At 53.5% G+C, this 23,288-nt stretch overlaps 1 protein-coding gene across 1 annotated transcript in view; it reads right to left on the bottom strand.

The window, feature by feature from the left end:
- SND1 (staphylococcal nuclease and tudor domain containing 1) overlaps positions 1–23,288 on the bottom strand; it is a 94,123-nt gene that overhangs the window by 55,246 nt on the left and 15,589 nt on the right. Inside the window, exon 11 of the mRNA XM_034430081.3 lies at positions 2,906–2,995. Coding sequence (XP_034285972.2) covers positions 2,906–2,995 — 90 coding nt within the window. The remainder of the gene's footprint in view (positions 1–2,905; positions 2,996–23,288) is intronic.

Below are 23,288 nucleotides of genomic sequence, written 5' to 3'. Positions count from 1 at the left end.
GGGGAGAGAAAGTGGGGGGAGAGCAGGGAGGGACCTGTTCCAGGAGGCAGCAGCAGCTGCCCCTTCCCTTGGAGCTAAGCCGTCTTCACAGGAGGGGGGGGCAAGGGTTCCCCATTTGGGAGTTCCCAGAATGGGAAGCCTAGACTTCCTTCACATGCCAGGGCTGGTTGGCGAGACCGGGGGAAGGGGGGGAGGCAGAACTGCATACCCACACCAGCTCTAATGGCTGCCCATCTCTCAGCCTCGCTAGCCAGAGTTGCTAAGCAATATGGAGAAGGGGTCCCACGCTTGCAGCACTGAATTCTGACAAGGGGGACTGTTGGTGGATTCCAGGGTGGGGGGAGGCTCTTGGAGCAGGGAAGAGTGAACTGGCCAGGCTTGTGCCTGCGGCGGAGAGAGGGATTGCCTGCCCCTCTACTATGGGGCGAGAGAGATGCTCTCCCCCCAGGCCAAGGCTGGCAAGGGAAGAAAAGAGACTACCTTCTGCCCAGCCAAAGGGCTCCTCTACACGGGAAAGAGGCCGGAGGGGACCGGGGCCCTTCTCTCTGCCTGTGGGGGAAGCCCAGCCTAAAGGCAGGAGACAAGCCAAGGTGTCCAAGGTTGATGGCCAGGACTGGATGGTGGGGCCACTGGAACTGCTCTGGCTATTTGATATGGACTCGGGGACAGCCGGAAAGTGAAGATTGGTGGTGGCCCAGGGCCAAGCGAGGCTGTTCTGGTGCCTGGCGAAAGGAGAGAGAGCCCCATCCCCCAGCTCGTGGCTGGAACATGCGACCCTGCAGCCACCGGGCCTGGGGAGGCCGCTCGCCTCCCTCCACGGTCTCTGGGTCCCGTTGCAGGGCACCCTTGATCTCGCTGGGCAGCAAGGAGAGGCGGCTGGCGGCTCAGCCTGTCACTTCCGATCAGGAGGCCCGGGGCCTCTTTCGGTCATTAGCACAAAGGACTTTTTCATCACTGGGCTCAATCAAATTAATCTGAAGTGAAAAACGTGGCGCTGACAAAAGGCATTTAGATAAAGCGACCTCGGCCGGGGAGGGCCCCCGAGCCTCCCCTCCCCCCGCAGAGCTAGAGACAAGCAGCTGGCCGGCAGCCCCGGGGCCCGAGGGCCACCGGCCGGCAAGGGCAGTGTCTCCCACACTAGATGCACTTCGCAGCCCAGACCCAGACAGCTGCCCCGTGGCGCCAGGGGGTCAGAGCAAAGAGCCCAAAGCAGAGGCCAAGAGGAGCCTGGGATGACCTTGGCCTCACCCGGCCATCAGCCTTGGCTTACCCTCAGGTTTAAAGCAGCAGCAGCAGCAGCAGCAGCAGCCCTTCAAGGCAGACGGTCTTGCCAAGAGACCCCCAACTCCTCCCCAGAGAGATGTTTGCATGGGGGAGCACAGATCTCTCCCAGGTCTGAGCCTCTGAGCTGATGGGGAGCGCTGATCCCTTCACAGCCTGTCACTCTGAAGCTGGGGCCTCTGCCTGTCACTGCCCGTGGGTGGCTTCCCTCAGGGCAAAGGCCAAGGAGCAATTACTGGCACATTGAGGTGCTGCTGGGGGGCCCTCCCCCACAGAGCTGCCCCATCCAGAGGTTGAGAGTTGCCGAGGATGCTGCCTGGGTGTTGCATGGACAGACAGAGCAGCTTCCCGAGAGGAGACAACTGCCACGGCTAACCCCTGCCCCAGAGAAGAGGGGCTCCGCCTATTCTCCAAAGCACCAGAAGGCGGGACAAGAAGCAACGGGTGGAAGATCATTCAGGAGAGAGACAGCCCAGAAGGGAGAATTTCCAGACAGGGAGGACAATTAACCTGTGAAGGACTTTCCCTTCAGAAGTTGTGGGGGCTCCACCACAGGGTGTGTGTGTGTGTGGGGGGGGGGGGGTTTCAAGAAGAGATGGGACAGACAATCTCAAGAAGAGGCATCAGCAGATCTCCTGCTTGAGCGAGAGGCTTGCCATCTGCTCATCGGTGCCCGGCTGGCCCCTGGGGAAACAGGCCAGGCCAGGCTAGATAGAGACACCTTTACCCTGAGCCAGCCAAGGCCGCTTCATGAAGGACTGGGAAGCCACGTCCACCGACGTCCACCGCTTCTCTTGGCTGCCTTGGAGCCTGTTGGTTTGTGCTCTGAGGGCGGCAGACATGCTACCCCGTAAGTCTCCCTTCCATGCCCAGACCGTCACTCAACGCGCTCTGCCCGCCATTGGCTGCTCCCCTAGGTGCCACCTTTTCACCCACCAAGACTCCATAGCACAGAAGCTATGAAAGGAACTGGGATGGTTTAAGTGAAGGCCGGCACATCCATCACGTTGCCCTGGGACTCAGACCGCCCATTGCCCACAAAAGTGCAATCGAGCCAAACGCTCCTGTGGGCGGAGCACTGGCACCCGCACGCCAGTATCTGATCATGCCCCAGTCCAGGGTACGGGCCTTCTCCAGCCCAGTCCCTGACCCAGCAGGGTCCCAGAGCTGGTCGGCGAGCTGCTCCATGGGCTCCCGGGAGGGCAGTCGGAAGTCCCTGTCAGCTGCCCTGAAGGAGCACCTGGGGCGGGAGAAGGCAGGGAAAAGCCGCTGCCCCAGAAGTGCTGCCCTCCGACCTGCCCAGTTTCTCAGCACCAAGCAGCTTCTGCGGGACAGTTGGCAGGGAGAGGCAAGAAGCCCCAAGGAAGACCATTCCTTTTCCCCCCACCCCCACCCCAGCAACAGACCCCAGGCTTTGAAAACAGGTGACCTCACCTTGCCAGCTTGGGGGGGAGGGGGTCTCTCCTGTAGCGTAAGGAGAGAGATTTCTGGACAAGCCCAAGGCAGCCGTACATCTCAGAGCAAAGAGAGGCAGGAAGATGGCCGCCACACAGGGCTCCCCACAGCCCCCACCACCACCACAGCACCCCCCCACCTGCCCCCCGGCTGGACAGGCACAGCTCACCTTCTTCCCGATCAGCTTCTTGCGCAGGAACTCCCTGGCCTCGAACATGTAGGGGATGTCATAGAGGGGACGGAGTTTCCGGTTCTTGTCCTGGGAAGGAGAGAAAGGGGTGAGTGGTGCCAGCAGGTCCCTCGGGAGTATGGCATTTCGCCCAGCTGGCCATCTGAGCTCCCGGGCCCGAAACAGGAAACCCCGAGGACCCCACAGGCAGAGTCCTAGGAGAGCAAAGGCAGGATAGGGAGGCCCATAAGGCTGGGGCACAGCATATTTCCCACCCCAGAAACAGCCTAGAGGAGGGGGCAATCCTGGAATGCCCCACCCCCCCCTCAGGGAATACTAGTACCAGGCCATCCTCCCCACAACCCTCTGCAGCCCAAAGCCCGGATTTTCTTCTAGGCAGCCACATTTCTATGTCATAAAAATGTTTTTTCTTTTAAATGAGAGGATTGAAACACCTTTCCTCAGGATGGTTGAGGATTATGGGTCATCCTCGTTTAGCGACGGCAACTCAGTTGCTAACTGAAAGTCAACTACACACCTAGGATCTTATTTCAGCTCTCCTCTGATTTACAGAGCTGCAAATGTTATGAATGTGAGGATGGGTCACAAGGTTAATTTTTAATCACTGTTTTAATTGGGAATGGTCACTAAATGAGGAGTAGGTATAGTGAAAACCACTAGGACGGAAAAACACCCAGGAGATGATAACACATTCAGGGGAGGAAGCCCTCGACAGGGTTGAGCAGCCACCTGAAAAAGACCGGAAGCCTCTTCGAATGAAACAACACAATCGGTGTTGCCAAGAGGAAACGCAGGCTCACCCTGGGAGAAGGCAGACGGGGCCTTGGGGGAACTCACAAGAAAGCCCATTTTAAGTTATTCAGGAACAGGGAAGGGAGCCCGGGGGTCTCTCAGACAGCCCAGAGGAGCCGAGACAGGGCAGAGGGACAGAGGCTTAGTTTGGGTGGCTCAACCGGGCCCTCTGCGGCTCCCTCTCGAGTCCCCCCCCAGCTGCCCAAAGGCCCCATCATAGCGGCGGGGGGGGGGGGACACTCCTGCGAGGTTGCCTTGGAGGGTAGCAGCAGCTCCTCCGCTGAGAGAGAGGGACCTGCTGAGAGGCTCCTTCCCATTTTGCTGCATAAGCAGTCTGACTGGAAAGGCTTGTGGCAGTGTGCCAAGGCCGGCCGGCTGGCCAGCCAGGCAGCTGTCTAGCAAAACTGCACTGCAAGGCCAGTTTGCTTCCTTCAGGGCGGAAGCAAAGCGGAGGTGGCAGCAGAGTCCCCAAGGGCCCCTTTCCCAGCATCCTGGCCTCCCCCCTTCTCTCTTCCGCACAGCACCGGGCTCTGCTCTGGAAAAGCGTTCACACGAGCTACCTGCAGAGAGCGATCGATGGGGCTGGGCAGGTAAGGAAGAGGCTGTCCCTTAAGTCTGTGTGGATGGAGACTCACGCACCAATTGATATCTCTGCATGCAAATTGATAAATAATTTCACAGACGATAAAGCCACTCAATTAATCTTCCACCCAAGTCACACCAAATAAAATCAATTAATGTGCATCTTGTTCCTGCTTTATCCCACACCAGTAGCTGCTCTTCAATTACAATTAACCAAGGGGATTGGCTGTGCTAAAGTGACAAAACGGAGAAAAGGACACCTCTTCTCACACACACACACACACACACGCCAAGAAAAGAACAAGTTTTGTACCAGGAGGGAGTTCTGGAATCTGACAGGATGTAAATCCCAAAGGAGCCTCCCTGGGAAAGGCTGGGTATAAATCCAGCAAACACATAATTAAAATAAATATTGGGCTCACACCAGATTAATTTCTGAACAAATCTTGCTCCTATTTCATCGATTCATTCATTACCGTATTTTATTTATTTATTAAGCAGATTTATATGGCCATCCATCTTGGAAATATGATTCTGGGTGGCTAACAAGAGATTAAAAATAATAAAACCCCAGATGAACAAAAGGTGGAAATGTTTCTTGGTTGCTGAGGGTAAACCCAGAGGAAACAAGAAACTGGACTCCCGTTCCTTCATTCGGTCCCAATGCCAGCTGAATGGGGGGAGGAAGAGCCTCTCCCCCCCAAACCCCATGGAGCTGTGGAATGTGTGTGTGTGTGTGTGTGTGTGTGTGTGTGTGTGTGTGTGTGTGTCCCACATGCCTCCCCTAGGTTGGTCAGCCCCCTCCCCCTCCTTTCTCTTTTGAAGCAGCAGGGAGAAGGGAGGCTTCCAGAGGAAGCCTTGGGTGCCCTGCAGGAGGTACCCGCAGGGGCAATGCCCCCTGCACGGAACCAGCCAGTCCAAGGAAGAGGAGAATCAGCAGCCCAACAGCAAAGCCGGCTCTTTGATCTCTTCTGCAACTCCTGGGTGGGGGGCACCTGGGGCCTGGATCCGAGGGGGGAGGGGGTGGAACATGAACTTCCCGCAGGAAGCAGAACCAGAACCAGCCTGTGGGGAAGCTCAGCTGAGCCGCAGCCGCAGGGGGAACCACGATCCCCTCCCTCCATCCTGGGAGGCGCCAGATGGTTCTGCCCTGATCCATGGCAGATCAGTGGGGAAAGGGGCCAGGAGCTGCAGGGGACCCCCACCACCAGCATTCTCTTTGGGGAACAGAGACCCACGGCTCTCGGGGCTCCTCCTGGGCTGAAAGACAGGAGACGCAGGGCTGGGGGCGATAGCTGCCATGCTCCCCTCTGACCCAGCCAGGAGCAGGAGGGAGGCGGCAGCCGTGTTCCTCTTCTTGAGCTGCTGCCAGAAGAATTTATGCTGGGCCTCTGAGCGCCTGTCAAGAGAAGCCATCAATCCAGGTTTGCCAGCCACTCTGAGTTATGCGCTGCTGCAGGGTCTGAGGCTTCCCCTCCAGCGCATCTCCTGGGCCTGTCAACTGCTGTGGCTCCCCACCCCATCCCGGCTTCAACCAGGCGACCGGTCCACATTGACCCCCAGGCCAAGAGGGGTGGTGGGCCAGGCTTACAAGTAGCCGCCTTCCCTCCCTCCTTTCCTTCCTGGCCGGGCGGAGCAGAGGCAGCAGCACCAAAGGCTGGAGAACAGCGGGACCACCGACTGCTCAACCACCCTCTTGCCCCCCCCCAGCCTCTCCCCCCCAAAGGCCCCCCTGGCACTCGGGATGCTAGAGGGCCAGCCCCTTTCCCCAAGAGCCCCAAGCCTGTCCTGCCCCCAGGAAGCCAGGGGTGGGGTGGAGTGGAGCTCATTGCCCCGTAGGAATTGTGTCCGTGGGAATGAAATGCCTCTTGGACCTCCTTGTTACATCCAGATGACCTCACCAGACCAAGGAAACGCCCGGCTGCCCTTCCCAATCTCCTGGGCATTGCAATCTGCCCCCTTCAGCCTTGGCAGGATCCAGTTCGTGCTTCCACTTTATGGATCCTGGTCTCTCTGGCTCAAACAGACCCCTTGCAACTTCTCTCTTCCCCGCCTTTAACACACACACACACACACACACACACCCAAGCCAAGCAGACCTTGGCCACTGGGCCTCGAATGCTGTTTGGAGGAGGGGGCATTTCGGCAGGGTCTTTGCCCGGGCCATCTGGCCCCAAGTCCTGAGCAGAGTCCTAATTTCTGCCTCCATCCGTTCAGGAGGGCCCGGCTGAGGGAAACCTGAAGCCCTCCCTGCCATCTATTTCACAGGTGACGCCTTCCGCATCAATCAGCACATAAATATACCCAGTTAAAACTCCTGCCCCATCAATTATTTGCTTCTTTTCAGCCAACCCCTTTTAACCGATCAAGCTAAGCCAAGCGGTGGCAAGCACAGACCGGAAATTCTCCCAGCCCAATTCGGAAAACCTTGACAAAACCCTTGAGGTTCAGATGACATTGGATTCTGGGGTGAGCCAAGAGGAATTTCAGTCTGATTTAAGGCAACAATGCTGAGTCCCCAAAGTCCTTGGGGGACCTCAGACACTGCCAGGTACAGGGGCACCACGGAGGGCATCAGGGCAGGCACCGCCGCCGTGGGAGCTTAAGTCCCAGATGGACAAGAGCTTCCCGGGCAAAGGGAGGGCATGTTCTTCCTGAAAGCAAGGCGCAGCAGGTGAGGCCAGAGCAGCTCCCCACTGCAGACCCTCTGCCCCCCTTAGCAGAGCAGTCAGGTGTCCTGCTGTGGGGTGAGCCTCACAAGGCATGGAAGGTCCAAGGGCTTCAACCGCCCACCCTCCCGAGACTCTGTGCCTCCCGTTACGCTTGTATCACTCAGACATGCTGAGGGGCTGCTTCCCCCATGATCTCCTTCTCCAGCCCAGCCCCACAAGCCCCTGCCCCCCATGCTCCTCACTTGAGATTCAGGCAAACTGAATGGAGGAGGAGGAGGAGGAGGCAGCCATGATCTGCCAGAGCTTTCTCCTTGAAGAGCCGAGCAGCGCCTGTACCCCCCCTCAGCCCAAGACCTGCATCCACCTGGCCAGGGACGGGGTGCCAGAAGCAACTCCGTCCTTCCCGAGGGTCTGCAATGCAGTTGCTGCCCTGGAGCAGCAGGACGCCAAGAAGACCCCCTCCAGGAAGCAGAGATGCCAGACTGCCACCAAGAAGAGGGGCTCCTGTGCCTTTATTTGTTTGTTTGTTTGTTTGTTTGTTTTATTTATTTATTTATTCATATTATTTATTTATTTATTTATTTATTTATTTATTTATTTATTCATATTATTTATTTATTTATTGGTTCGATTTATATGCCGCCCTTCTCCGGAGACTCAGGGTGGCTTACAATGCCTTAAGCAATAGCCTTCATACTTTTGTATAGACCTGCTTAGTAGGAGGACTTTCGGCCCCCCGTAAGCGGTGTTCTTTTTTATACAAAGTCAGCTTATTGCCCCCACAATCCAGGTCCTCATTTTACCTACCTCGAAAGGATGGAAGGCTGAGTCAACCTTGAGCCTGGTGAGATTTGAACTTGCAGTAATTGCAGGCAGCTGGTGCTACTTGCAGCAGAGGAGCCCACCAAGGGCAGCGCAAGAGGTCTGCTGCTGCCTCTCCTTGTCCAGAGGACCCTGTTGTAGCCATGGCGGGCTCAGAGGGGGAGCAAAGAGAAGCTCCAGCACGAGTCTCGAGGGTCCCTCCCTGAGCCACCTCGGGAAGCCAGGCTGCTAAGGGCAACACCTGAAGCAGCCAGGGGCCTCCCTGCAGCAGAATCCATGCAGCAGCCTAGTTGGAGGCCGGGCCTTGGCTGGCGGGGGAGAGCCCAGCACCCACCCCCATCAGCTCTCCGGCAACCCAGACGAGCCTTCTCTCCCAAGAGAGTAAATGCAAAGATAATAAAACCAAAACAACCCACAGTACTGGGCAGCCTCTGATGGCAGGGGCCAAACAGGAAAACCGTCACTTCCTTTTCTCTCTGTGAACCTGAGAAGTCATAGGACACAATTGCCACAATACACCAACCTCTTCATGGCTGACCCAGAGCAACTCCCCCTCGGAAGCCCCCTCCCCACTTGAGAGTTATTTATGGCCTTCCCATCGTCTGCACCTACGGAAATGACCCTCTCAGCAGGTGCCGTGACCTCTTCAACCTCTTCCCACCCCATCATTCAGCTCAGCTTCAAGCAGGACCATTTCCTGGAAATCACAACAAAACGCCTGTGGACAGATAAGCCCCTCCCCCTCATTATGCGGAAAAGCTTCCATCCACCCTGCAGGCCGACAGGCTTCCAGGACACATGCACATACCCCCCCCCCATCTATCACCTACTGTCAGGCCTGGGCTGCCCCTCTTGTGATTCTGACCCACTTGACCGAGAGGCCGGATTGATGGAATTAGAGCCTGAACTGCCCACCCAGCACGACCGAAGGACAAACCGAGAGGGCCAGCTCAATGGCCGGAGATGACTTACTGAAGGCCGACCTCAGAACGGGGCACACACCACCGTGTGTCACTTACAGCTCAAACCACTCAACTGCGCTGGTAATGAGACGCAGCCCATTCTGGGCAGACACCCTGCACGGGGGGGGGGGGGGGGGGTGTCCGTGTCCCCGTGTCCCAGGCTTGCATTCAGGCAGCCACACAACTGCAGCAGATCCTCCCGACTGACACAAGGACAACCAGGCCAGGGTGGAAGCAGAACTTGCGCAAAGCTAGTTGTCTCCTTTGCCCCCGTGTCCGCCTCAGTAGCACCTTCACACCCACACACACAACTAGAGGTGTGTGTGGCATTCTTCTCCTCCGGTGTGATTCTCCCACGGGACAAACGGGGCACCTGTGCGGGCATGCAGCACGCTTGGCATCCAGGCTCCAAACAAGAACATTGACACTCCAAACTGTCAGGGTAGTTCTGCCTCCAGAACACTTTTATAGATTGAGAGCTCAAAAATGCCTCCCTTGGGAAAAAAAGGCCTTTTAAGTGGACCGTCCAGGGGAGGACGCTGAGCCTGCACCCAGCCTGAGGTTTCAGGCCACCTCAGGAGGCCTCAGGCAACACAACGGGGTCTTAATGCATCACAGCTCTCAATTGGGAAGGTGCTGGATATCTGTTGCACACACACACACACACACGTCCTCTGCGTCTACACAGCCACCTTCTCTTCCCCTCCCCCCTCCAAGCCTCCCCCCCACATTTAAATTCCACGTTGGCCTGCAGAGGAGACCCATGAAAGCCGATGCCTCTGAATGAAAGGTCTCGGCTGAAAAGGCAAATGCCGTCTGATTTGGGGCTGGCACAAATTAGCAATCCTCGGGCACTCTCTTCCGGGAAGATCAGAACAGAAGACCCAGAGCTCTGTAGTGCACCCCAAGGAGCTGCGGAGCACACCAAGAAACCTGAAGCTGAGGAGGGGTGTCAAGAAAACCGGACTCACTCAAGGATGCCCAGAGGGAGCCACACGTCAACCCTGTGCCTAAAAAGGATACGCTACAGGGACAGTCCTCCATAATTGGCTGGAAACTCCCCAGTCGGTAAATGGAAAATCACATGGACTTCCGTTGCTTCACAGCTGATTGTTAAGGGAGTCACTGCGGTCGTGGAGCTGCCACAAAATGCACTTTTATTCCGTGCCCTGCATTAACTCTGCCTGTCTCAAGCGTGCTAATTGCACTCACATGATAAGTGAGATGCTGCAACGGTTACAAATGGGAGGATCCATCACCAAGCTGTTTTTTGCACCGTCCTAACAAGCAGCAGTCACCGTACAAGGCAGTGAGGACTCTGAATAGACCTTGGGTGACAACCACTCATTCAGCAACCTTTCACATCTGTGAAGGCCCTGAACCAGGTGGCCATATGACTGCGGGGCTGCAGCCATCACTGCAACCACCGAGGTCCTGTGATCGCGATTCGGATGCTTGGCAATGGGCTCACAATTGTGACAGCTGCAGCGTCCCGCAGTCAGGTGATCGCCCTTTGCTACCTTCCAGCTCCCGCACCTGCGGCCTTTTCTCCCCAGGAGCCCCCGGGCAGCATGGGGACCTGGTATGCTGGAGTGGAGTGCCCTGCCCACCCCCCTGGGCTCTGTGGCCCCTGCAGCACCAGCCCACCCATTGCCAGGGATGCAGTTTCAGCACTTTTCCCATGTTGCACTCATGCTTACGACCCACGTGGGGCACTTAAAAGACGGCAACGGGACTGCCAGGATTGAGACTGCTAAGCGATGCAGTCATGCAACATTGTGGATGGTGACCGCTCCCTCAGCAACAGAAACTCCCACCCCAATTGCCCTCATAACTTGAGGACTGCCAGTAGCTGCCCCTTCCTCTGGATCCGGGTTTGGGGGCTTCATTTGTTTTCCGGAAACAGCCAGTTATTTTCAGAGAGGCTGAGAGGCTTCCCTCCTTTGGGAGCAGTTTGTCATCTCTGGGGACTTTTATTTATTATTTATTCAATTATGAGGCCATCCAGCTCCATAATGACTCTGGGAGACTTAAGGGTGAAAATGAAAAGTAAATAAATGTATCGGAAAGAAAAAGGAGGCAGCTGATCGGAACCGGCCCTCCAGCACCGAGGACCCCTCCAAGCCTGGGCTGGGCCTTGCAGAACCACCAGGTCTCCCACAGCCCCCCGAGGCCGGGAGGACGTGACGGGCAGGACCCTCCAGGGGGCCTTATTCCATGGGGCAGGAGCCAGCCCCAAGAGGTCCCAACTGACATTGCTTAATTGATGAGACCCAGAGCCTGCCACTCTCCCCGACCTCACCAGATGGGCCAGGACTTCCGGTGAGGGTAGGGGTGTTTGTGGACCCTAAGCCGGGCAACAGCACTGGAAGGGAAACCGGCCCTCTGAATTGTCAACTGGCAACCAGTGCCAGTTGTGTACATACCACCACACACCCCTACTGCCCCCCCCCCATCCTGGGTCTAGATAATCCTGAAGCAAATACATCAAGCCGGCAAGAAGGGTTACCCAAGCCAAAGGGGTCCAAATATTTCTGAAGTGCAGAGAAATGGGGGAGCATAAGGAGGGGAGGAGGGGCAGCGCAATCAGATTCTCTTGTCAGGTTCTTTTATGGTAGCCCTTCTCTGCAGTTCTAGCTTTCCTGGCCTGGCCTACGTAGCAGGGCCGACAGAGGTGGCCTCTCAAGAAGGATATACATTAAAGAGAAAGTAATTATAGTTCAGAATATAAACAAATTATTTTATTGGTTCCTGAAGTTGCTGTAAAATGGATTTCTAATGAAATAAGAGAATTTCAAAGATATACATCTCGGATTATAGTTCCAAGGAGGCTTTTTTCCATGTCGGTGTCTGGAATGAGAGCAGCAGCTTTCCCTCTGACAGGAAGGCTGCCAAAAGGCAGGAACCGCCTCCACACACTCTCTGCAAGACGTTGTCCACGGGCCAGAGGAGGCCGGCACACTTCCCACAGCGCACCAAGTGCCAGAGGGTGCAGCCACTTCTGCTGGATTTCAGCGCAGTCCCAGCAATTCAACCCTGATCTGTGGAAATGGGGTTTTTCTCCACAGGACGGTCCTTTGAGAACCACCACCACCTTTCTGGCAAGTGATCTCGACAAGGTGAGTGGATCCCTTCAAAACACACCCAGGAAGGAGAGGCGATGTGCAGATCAATGCTCACCTGGTCCCGGTGTGAGGATCCCCACATCCTCCCACAGGAGGCGGCTTCTCAGCCCAGAGACGAATATGAAATCTGAATTCTGCTTGAAGCCTCTGGAGAAAGGATCTGGTGGCAAATTCCTTCTGCTTCAGCCATTCTGGGGTTGAGTGACCTATATTCCTTCAAGCTTCTGCTCTTGGATGGATACTCTGACATTCTTCCACACAATTTGCCGATACAATTGAGAAGTCGTTGCTCCACTGATGTCTGCAACCTGCCAGGTCCTGAGGCTGCAAAAATGGACCCAAATCGTGTTACTCCCCTTACTTTTCACAGCTGGGCTGAGACTCTCGTGCTGGAAGGTCGCCTTGTGTTTTCTTCCATTTCTCATGAAACCCATGAAGTCCTGCTTTCCTCCGGATTGGCCAGATGCTCCTGGGAAAGTCTAAGTGGTGGCGATGGCCTCTCTGGACAGCAGCACTCTCTTCCTTGGCCTTGCCTCCCACAGACCCCGCCCCTTCTGTGCCTTCCACGAGGCCCCCCGACTGCTTCCCACTGTCCAGGTGGGTCTTTGCAGGACGATGTGCTGCTGGGGGCAGAAAGTCTGGGTGGCGTTTTCTCCCTCTGCACCTGCCCACCCAAGGATCGCTGTGGGCCCCAGCCCTGACCTCAGCATGCTGAACACCGATTCGGCTCCCCAACAGCGGACTCTACCTGGCAAGCGAAAAACGTGGCTTCTTATACGGGGCGAGCCTCAACCATGAAACCTGACCGGCTCCTCATTGACTGACCCAGTTTAGAGAAGTGATTATCCTAAGGCTCTGTGTCCTTTTCCAATGAAGGCAGCGAACGCTGGCCTAATATGTTCAATAAATATATGTCACGGCATAATATCTATTAATAGGCCTTAGATGATCCTCGGATTGCGTTATCAGCCAGAAGGGGGCTTCAGGACCCTGGATGATCCTGAAGGTTTCTTTCAGGCCAGCCTTTGGAGGGGAAGAACCAGAGGGCAGAAGCCCCTGAAAGTGGCCACCCTGCAACTGAGGAGAGGAGGGGACGGAGACGCATCCGATTAAAGCTGTTGGCCGAGAATCAAAGAAAGGAGCAGACGGGGCAGCAACCAGAAGCAAGAGATGTACAGGTAGTCCTCGGCTTACAACCATTCCTTCAGCGTCTGTTCAAAGTTAAGGTAGTGCTGAACAAAGGGACTTGTTCCCGGTCCCCAAAAACCTGGCTGTTGCAGCCCCCCTTGCTGTCATGTGACCAAAACATGGGAGATTACACTTACGGTCCAGGGAGTGCTTCAACTCCCCCCCCCCCAACTGCCTGTCTGCAACCCATCTCTGCCCTTCTGGGCCCCTGCGCTCCCTCCACAGCGCCTGCCTTCCTGGCTGAGCTGGATGTCTTTGGTGCCCACTGCTGACCAGGCGTGCCCAGCTGGCCCTTTGCATGCCAGGCTTTCTTCCCCACAGCCATTTCCTCGCAAGGCCTGGGTGTGATGGCCACCGGTGGGTCTAGGCCGGGCACGCTTGGATAGCAAGGGAGGGCAGGAGACATTTGGGGTGGTGGAGGAGCAGCAGGGCTTTGGGGGCGACTACAGCTGCCAGAAGGGCAGAGAGAAGGGAAACGGCCCTTCCCTTAGGGAGATTCGGGGCTAGGCGGGACCAAGCCTGGAATGGGCTTGGATTGGAATGGGAGCTCGCTTAATGACCCATGAGTCTTGGGTAACTATGGCAACCGGGAGCGGCAGGATTGCAGTCTCTAAGCGATGACATCGCACCTTGTCACTGCATCATTATTAACCGAAATTTTCGTCCCAATTGTGATCCTATCAAGTGGGATAAAGAACTACAATATCCCACTTTGTGCAGACAATGGGAGTTTTAACTTTTATAGCAAGAGTGTGAATGGACCTGAAATTATGACTTAAACAACAAAACTTACTGAACTCCATTACATATGGGCTGTCAAAAACAACACTTTGTCGGAGATGGCTGTAAGAGGGATGCTTCTTTAAACATGTGGTTCTACCTATAGGTCCCATAGGTACCAAGTTTGGGGAGAAAGTAGTGGATTGTATACCTACATTGTGCGACAAAAGTTCAGAGGCTAATACTCTTTTGAACTCTATACCTCGTACATGGAATTTGCCAACCAGACAACGTTCATGAATTATCCATGCCAATCTTTCGATGGCCAAGGGAATGATGTTGAAAGATCAGCGCTTGCCCACTCACCCAACGGAGTGAAGACCAGACTGCACCGGCCACCTAGGAGCAGATGGCTGAGAGATGCAGACTTTGTAGGGACAACTATAAGGGGGCTCAATTATGTGAAGTACATGAGCTTTAAAAAAATGATAGTGGTATAATAGAGAAGAAGGGATAGAGATCTAGAATCCAGTGTTACTAATAGAGAAAAAGTGATAGAGGGAGTTGAAGTCCCCGGGACCTTGGGCGAGAGTGACCAGTCATATTGGAATTCAATGCAAACACAAGCAGTAGAAAATTATCTAACCAGTGTCTTAAACTTTAAAAGAGCTAATTTTAACAAACTCAGAGGGAGCCTAAGAAAAATTCCATGGATGAAAATCCTAAAGGGGAAAACAACTCAAGAAGCATGGGAAACTGAAAAATATGATCATAAAAGCCCAGTCCAATATAATACCACTGAAAAAGACAAACAAGTAATCCAAGAAGAAACCAGCATAGTTACACAAAGATCTCTCCGATAAACTGAAAGACAAAAAGGATAAGTACAAAAAATGGAAAGAGGGATACATAACTAAGGCAGAATTATCAGCAGATAACTCGAATCTGCAAAGATGAAGTCAGGAAAGCAAAGGCCCAGAATGAACAAAGACTTGCAACCAAAGTCAAGATAGTAAAAAAGTTTGTTTCAACATATAAATAACAAGAAAAATGTCAAGGAAACAGTAAGTCCACTAGAAAGAGAAAATGGCAAGGAAGTTATAGGCAGCAGAGAAAAAGCAGAACTGTTTAACTCATTCTTTGCATCAATCTTCACGCAAAAAGAAACTATAGCCCAACCTACCAAAAACATAACCATAAATGACAGACTAGAAATAAGCATGGAAATGGTAAGAGAACACATGTCTAAACTTGACAAATATAAATAACCAGGACTTGATGGATTACATCCCAGGATTCTGAAGGCGCTGACAGATGTTATCTGAGAACCATTGTACCATCTTTCAAAAACCCTGGAGTACCAGGGAACTATCAGAAGATTGGAAATAGCTGATGTGGTTTCCATCTTCAAAAAAGGAGAAAGTAACAGACCTAGAAAACCACAGACCAAACAGCATAACATCAATACCTGGGAAGATACTTGGCAAAAAAAGAATAAAAAACAGATCTGCAAACATCTAGAAACAAATAAAAGTTGTAACTAGAAGCCAACACGGGTTTATTAAAAACAGATCATGCCAAACCAATCTTATTTCATTCTTTGACAAAATGACTATATTAGTAGACCAGCGAAATGCTGTGGACATAATATACTTAGACTTCAGCAAAGGAGGGGTGAAATGCTACCGGTTTGGACTGATTCGCCCAAACCGGTAGTAAAAAATGCTTTAAAAAAAGTTTTTAAAAAGTTCCAATGATCATGTGACATAGCTGCCTGTCGGAACTTTTTTTTTACTTTTTTTAAAGCATTTTTTTTACTACCAGTTCGGGCAAATAGGTAGTAATCAAATGCTAAAAAAAAGTTTTAAAAAAGGTTCTGACGATCAGCTGTGACAATCAGCTGTGCCGGTCAGAACTTTTTTTTTACTTTTTAAAGCATTTTTTTACTACCTGTTGTCCAAACCTGTATTTTTGTGTAAAGTGTGATAGTTTGTTTTTGAGCTCTCCATGACTCTGTGCGGTTTCTGCTTGTTGCAGGGGCCATTTTGTGTGAAGTCCAGCTGCTTTTGCATTGTGTGTGTGTCAGTTGTGTAGCTTTTGTGTAATTTTTGTGTAAAGTGTGACCACCATGACCACGCCCACCTAGTCACATGACCACCAAGCCATGCCCACACAACCGGTATGGAAAATTTTTGAATTTTACCACTGCAGCAAGGCATTTGATAAAGTAGACCACAATCTACAGGCAAAATGGCTGCCTATGATCAAGAGAAGGTGTGTCACTTGGCTCCTGTTTAGATTCCCACAATGGCACACGTTTTTTCTAATGGGCAGAATTGATATTCTGAAGCTGATGGAAGGGGACACTACACAAGACCTACTTATGTGGGATTTGCATTCATGTCCAAGCCTGGGTGACCAGCATCCCAGGGTCCGGAGGAAGCCAGCTGAGCCTACGCATCTCGCCAATGGGAACTGCAGAAGCCCGGGCAAAATACCAGATTCCGGAATGAAGTGCTCACCTTCCTTCACAGAAGAGGAAAAGAGGATACTGGAAAGATTCCAAGCAGGAAATAAAGTGGCTGACCAGTGGGCACCTTGAAAACAGGGCAGCAATGGCTCAACAGGCCTTGGTTACCATCCAGTCTGCCACACTCACCTTATCTCGTCTCTGGATCAGGCAATTTCCATAGTGGATGGGGGGAATGCTGGGCATGTAATGTATTTCAGCAAGGCATTTGACAAAGTGTTACGTGACAGACTCATTAGCAGTCTATCCGGGCGAGGACCGGGTGCAGGACAATTAAATGGATACACAGAATGGCCAGCATGAAAACTGTGCTCCAGAAGGGCCCAAGTGGGAGCAAGATGAATATGAGCCCACCAGCCCTTGGCAGTCCTCTTCGGCCAGCGCATCTTCTCCTCTGCTCTGTAAACAGCCCGTGAGTCCTCACAGAGTTTCCAAGCCTAAATGGTGGCATCAATTAGCAAAGGAGAGTTATCTGTCCAACAGCCAACAGATAAAAGAAAATGGCACTGGACACTGGCAGGTTCATGGCGGGGGGGATCCCTGTTTTGCACCCCTGTCCTGCATTATCCGAATAAGAGGAGAACCTCAGGAGCCAGCATTTGGCAGCTCCAAGAGGCCCGGCAGGTCAAGGAGCCTCCTGTCTCCATTGAGGGGAGGGCAGACGTACTTCAGTCCAGCCTCCCAACTCAGCTGCCCGTCCACCCTTCAAGCCAGCCAGTGGCTTCACAAAGGCTGCTTCCTCATTGCCTCAGGCATCCAGGCTGGCCCAGAGCAGACTGACACAGGTTCTCCTGTTTTGTCTGAAGGGAGATCATTACTGTACTGGCTACTGCTGAATTCCAGGTGAGCTTGTGGGCAGATGAAGCAGGCCTCCAGCAATCCAGAGCAACTGAACAAGACAAAGTGCAGGAGGGGGGGGAGGTCCTGGAGTGGCCATCCAGGTTTACTAGTGGGCTCAGCAGGGGCAAAGCGGCTCTCGCCATCGCAGAAGAGAGGGCGCTGCCTCCTGTCACTCATACCGCCTGCCAAGGCAGCAGAGGTAGGTGGCCCTTCCCCAGCAGCCGAAGAGAGAAATGCAGGTGCCCATTCTACCAGAACAATATGATAAAAAGACTACATACTTGACCCTGCAGATACTAACTGCAACTAGAACTGTATTTGCGCAACAATGGAAAAATGATGAGATTTCGTCTGAGGGGAATGTAATTAAGAAAATATTAGAATGTGCAGAAATGGACAGACTAACGCTTACTATTAAGGATAAAGAAGAAATTGAATATTTTCTGATATGGGACATATTTTATCAATGGCTAGATAACAGAAACGGAAGTTAGAAAGGAAGAGATATAAAAAAAAGGAAATGGTAGACAGTTGTTAAAGAAGATGACGTTAAGTATTAATGTTATGTTATTATATTATCAATATGATGGTGATGAATATCACAACAAAGATGTACCCAGAACACACCCTGTTTGATGAAAATTGAATGTTATATAAATAAAACAAATAAAACATGCAGCTGCTCAGTTTTTCTGTCAAGGGTCTCTTGAAGCCCCTCCCCCCAGGCTCAATGCCATCCATGACCCAAGAGAAGCAGCATTAGATGGGGGTGGGGGGACGACAAAGGGGAGAGGCTACTCATTCTTTCTCTTCTAGTAGTTCGCTCGCTTCTCCTTCATTTATTTTTAATTAAGGAGATGTATATGGCTGAGTGGTGCAGTGGCCTAGGGGTGGAGCTCTCACCTCACAATCAGGAGGCTGTGAGTTCAATCCTAGGTACCGGTAGCTATTTCTCTTCTCTGGGCACCATGAGTAAATATCAGCTGCAAACTCTGCATTGGTGACAAGAAGGGCATCCAGCCAGTAAATACTCAGCTCCATTCAGTTACCCCAACTCCATCCCGATGCAAGGGATTACGGGGTCATTAAAAGAGAGGAAAAAAAAGATGTACATGGCTGCCCATTTTAAGTAATAACTCTGGCTGGATAACACAAACATAGGAAGACATTATAAGAAGACAAAAATGAACCAATTAAAAAGAATAGGGGTGAAACAGCCTGACTCCAGGCTATTAAAACAGCAAGACACAATAACGTAGTCTCCCCTTATTTATTCAACCTATGTGCGGAATATATACACTAAGGGAAGCAGGTTTAAAAGAAGATGAGCACTGGAGGAGGAGAAACCTGCGCTGTGCTGATGATGCCACCCTGATGTGATGGCCAGACAGGCAAAGGATCTGCCAGTTCCAGGAATAAAAGTCAAGGGGCACAGTGAGAAAAATGGGATTAAAATAAATGGAAGACCAAACCAATGACAACAGGCACAACAATCAGCCTTAGAACAGACAACACACATAATCAAAGTGTTTCCGCGTTCTAGGATTAAGCCTTAAAAATAACCAGCAGCCAAGAAATGTGCCACAGGCCAGCCCTGGGCAGAGCAGCCACGAAGGCCTTGGAAAAGATCTTCAGATGCCACAAGGTGTCTGTGCCTACAAAGATCGGAATTTTGCAAGCCTTGTTATGAATGACACTGTGGGAAGTAAAAGTTGGACTTTGAAGAAGTGTTGATGCTTCTGAACTTTGTGATGGTGAAGACCCGAGAGCAGATCGTAGACAGCCAAGAAGATCAACCAGTGGATCACTGAACAGATCAACCCAGAGTTTCACTCGAGACACAAACTCTCCTTCTTCAGACACAGGCTGGGGAGAGCCAGATCTCTATGGGGAGCTCTAGTGTGCCAGGAGAGAGGGAAGGGAAAGAGGGAAGAACTGGCAGCCAGCCGGGTGGACTCAGCTGCAGATGCACCACCCGAAGTCCTGAAGGACCAGGTTGGGAACAGATCCTCACTGCTGAGAGCCCATCGGCACTTAATGACCGATCATCAATCCTGAGATTTTCCTGGCTTTGGCCTCCCTTCTCAGCCCAATTTCCACAGCCTGTTCCTGTGGCTGGCTTCCTGCTCTTCCTTCCTCCCTGGCAGGCTCTTCTCACGCTCCCCTGGTTCTCTGCCACTGAGGTTGAGGGCTTCCAAGCGATTCCCAAACTTTTCCTCACAGACACGGCTGTACGGCCGAGTTTATCCGGTGGAGCTGGCGGCTCTGTTCTCTTCCAACTCGGCTTGACTTGGATGCGACCCGCAGATGAGCAGTCTGGGGCCTTTTCCACAGGCAGCCTTTGGCCACGTCTTCACTATGAGAACTCAGCTCTTCCGGCTCCTTCAGCCGACGAGGCTGTCAATCCGATTTCCGGGATCCATCTGAAGAGGTCCACGCAGGCAGCAGCAGAGGCAATCGGGCTGTTGGGAGACTGGGCTGGCAACCAAGAAATCACTGAACTGGCCTAAACCACAAAGCTCCCTCCTGCTTCCTAGGCCGTACGGCCCAACTATATTTTCTTCCTTAATACTTCCAAATTTGACACTCCAGTTCCCAACCATAAGTAGTAACCTATCTTGCTTGCACGTTCTGTAGATTTTTTTTTTTTTAAAAAAAAAACCTGCTACGGCTGTCCATCTTACATAGCGATTCTAGGCAGCTCGCCACAACCAAGACGAAACAGAACAGCCCGGTTCTCCCGGTTATTTAACAGGGGAAACAATCCAGAAAGGACCAGCTTCTCCAGCTGGAATGGAGCCTCTTTCGGCCTCTCCTGGAATGACAAAAGTGCCCTGGGGCCGGCCATAGGACCAGGGAGGCAGCAAGGAAGGGCTCTTTAGCAAAGCAGCGGAAAGACCATTAGCCACAGCCCTGGGAACCTGCCCTGCCCTGCCCTCGCCAGAAGAAACAAGTCCCCATTTTTTACAAAGGGACAACTGAGGAAGCTCCGGCTCAGCTGAGCCTTCTGGGCATCTAGAAGGCAAGGCTCAGCCCAGCGCTCAGTCCACAAAACGTGGCATCCCAGGACCCACTGAAAAGATGCTGTGGACTCAGACTCAGAATCTCTCACACAAACCATCCAGAAAATGCATAATTACACCTTATCGGCTGCATCTCCCTGTCTGATGAGTCAGTATAGCTAAGGAGGGATGGGCATACCATCACCCTCAAGCTGGCATCACCAGAAAGAACCCATCAAACCAGCACTTTTAAGTCACATTTTAGTCTGTGCATCACCCCAAAGGAAGAGGTGGGGGTCAGCCAGAGGGATCCTTGCTGGCCAGAGCACCATCCCCCTCTGCCCTCCCCCCAAGCTCAAAGCGGAGTGCCGAGGGGTGAGCCCAAAAGCCACCCAGTGAGACCCCACAGTCCAGGCTTGCCTGACACCAGCAGGACAGGAGAGCCAAGCTGCTTCCAGGGGCCTGTTAGCCAGGGGGGCCAAGGGGAGCCCCCAAATATGTTGGAGCCCCCCCCCGCATCACATAGACCCCCACCAGGAGATCGACTCCCCTGCTCCATGCTGCTGCCGCTGCCGCCACCATCACCCAGAGCGGGTGAGAAGGGCCAGCCATCAGCAGAGGGGAGTCCATGACCGGATGATGACAGGCCACCCAGAACCTCCCAGATCCCCGTGGCCCTTCCTGCCCCACCAGGCAGGGGAGTCCAGCAGACACAGGAACTGAACTCTGCTGGGTCAAAGGAGAGAGAAGGGTGCCACACAGCTGTATCTGGCAGACCGCCCCCCCCCCCGGCCATTCTCTGGCTCAAGAAGTGCAACTAGTGGGCAAAGAGTGGGCAGAGGGATCTTCCGGCTCCCCCAGACCACCAAAGGCCTCTCTTCCATGGCAGACCACCCCAGGCTTGGCTAATCACAAGTGGCAATCACAACATCCTTTCAGAAGCCAGGGTGGAGCCTGCTGGGGAGCAGGGTGACCATTCCCATCCTGCCCCATCACTTGGCCTGGCCAACCAACACGGCAAGCCCCCAACCCCCACCCCCACCGGGAAATAGTCCAGCAGAGAAAGCCCTTCGGGGCACTTGGCCCCAAGCAACCCCTAAGGGAGGTTTTCACCTGCCATCGCTCTGCCACAGGGCAGCTGGCGGCAGTGTCTCGACCAGCTCGGCTGCCCTCGTGCTCTAACAGTCCCACTCCGCTGAGAAACGAGCCCCCCATGCCTGAATCGCTGGGGGGAAGCGGCTGGTTTGGGAGTCTTTGCTAGGACTTTTCAGGAAAATAACTGCTCCCTTCAGAAATTGTAGCTCTTACTGCATATTTGTGCGCACACATGTAAAAATGCATAGACTGAGCCAGCCTGGTGCAAAGGTGCCAGAGTAGGCCTGGGAGGTCCAGCCCCAGAAGCAGGCTGGGGGCCCGGGCAGCACCGCCCTCTCAGCCAGGGAGCTGCAAGCCCCCATTCGCCCTGCAGTCGGGAGCAGATTATGGCCATCGCCTGTCATCCTGCAGGGAGCCACTTGGACTAAGGACAATGTGCAGCTGAGGAGCTGAACGAATGGCCGGCAGAAGGATTTAATTCTGAAAGTATTAACAGCCAGCACAACTTGCAGAGAAACGAACCTAATCCCAGACGGTCAAGATCTAGGAAGCCACAAGATCGGCCACCAGCCAATGTCTTCCTGCGGCCTGAACCAGATTAAGCAGGACTGATCAGGCATCGGCTCCAGTCCCTGACCCTGGTTTGCCCCAGGAGAAAGCCCACCCACTGGGCCCACCTCTCCTGCCTCTCAGCAGAAAGGCTGCCAGCAGCCAGGGGGCCCGCAGACCAAATGCTGCTTCCTATCAGACATAGACCTGCCTGATCCCACAACAAGGGGGGGGGGGGGCGGCTACAGCTAGGCCAGCAGGAGGGGCTTGGCTTTGCCTTCAGCCCACAAACAATGGGGGAGCTGCACCGCTTCTTCGTTCTGGGTGCAACACATCACACGAAGGATGCTTGCCACCAGCACGCAAAGTCAGCACCGACAAGACAGCTGCTCTTCCCAGCATCCTGGGCCCAATTTGGAGCATGGAAATGGGCTGCCCCAATCCTGCCAGAGATGTCCTTTTTGGGGGGGGGGGGGCGCAAGACAGCCATTTCAGGCTCTGCCTCAAACACACCGGGGGGGGGGGAGCCCCAGCGGCCGGGCTGTTCAAAAGCTGGAACACTGGCTGGGAAGTTGCCGCTTGCGTTTTTATTTCCGAGATAGACTGATGAATGACCCGAAGTGCTCTCATGCCCAAACAAGGTAACAGGAACAATTTCTTTGGATCATTAAACTGAGATGCTCAGCTTTAAATTTTCATGTTCCCTGCTCTACTACAGAAAACGAGCGTGTGTCCCTGTTCCCGTGGCCTTGTTTGCAACGTGGTTGTAGCCTTTCCGCCTTGCTTGTAGCACAAATACGCAGCGGCATCTCCAGAGCTGGGAGCTGATGGGGAAAGACAGGAGCTGAGGCCACGTCACAGGAGGCTCCACAGAGCGGCCGGGGTGGAGTGCAAACACGGGGGTGCCACCACAAGGTCTCCCAGGCGCCAGGCCAATCTAAGACACCAGAAAGGCACCAGGGGGCCGTGATGAGCCAAGCTGGGGGGGAGGGGGGACCTCTGAAGCAACCAGAAGGCGCCTGGTCCTCCATCCTCTGAAGGGGGCCGGGCTGCCTCTTGCCCCAGCTGAGGCCTCCAGCCTCTTGGCCCCTTCCCAGGCGGCTGCAGCGCTAGGGGAAATCCACACCTCCTCCCATCATCCCCTGCCACCCCTCCCTTATTATGGCTATCTTTGGAAATGTGAGCATTCCCACGTAATGATCTTCTTCGCTAGGAGTCTAAGGCTTAAATAAAATGAAGTGAACAAGTGAGATCAGGAAAGTCTGAGAGGCTAAAATGAGTCCTTTGCTGGCCTCTCACCCTGAGGGGCTTCCGAGCAAAGCAGAGGGCCCAGCCCAGGTGCCCCAAACGCCGGCTCTGCCCCCCCTCCAAATGGTGGAAGTAAGCTGAGATCAGCTAAGGAGGTTGAGCAGGACTCCCTCCCCTTGCAATGAGCAAGCCCTGGAGGGGGACCCCCTGGAAGAGGGACCCTCTGAGAGAGCAG

Source organism: Pantherophis guttatus, chromosome 7 (assembly GCF_059756535.1).
Source record: "Pantherophis guttatus breed Tessera chromosome 7, ASM5975653v1, whole genome shotgun sequence".
Lineage (NCBI taxonomy): Eukaryota > Metazoa > Chordata > Lepidosauria > Squamata > Colubridae > Pantherophis > Pantherophis guttatus.
Note: the sequence above shows the minus strand (reverse complement) of the source record. Positions and strands in the feature narration are given on the sequence as shown.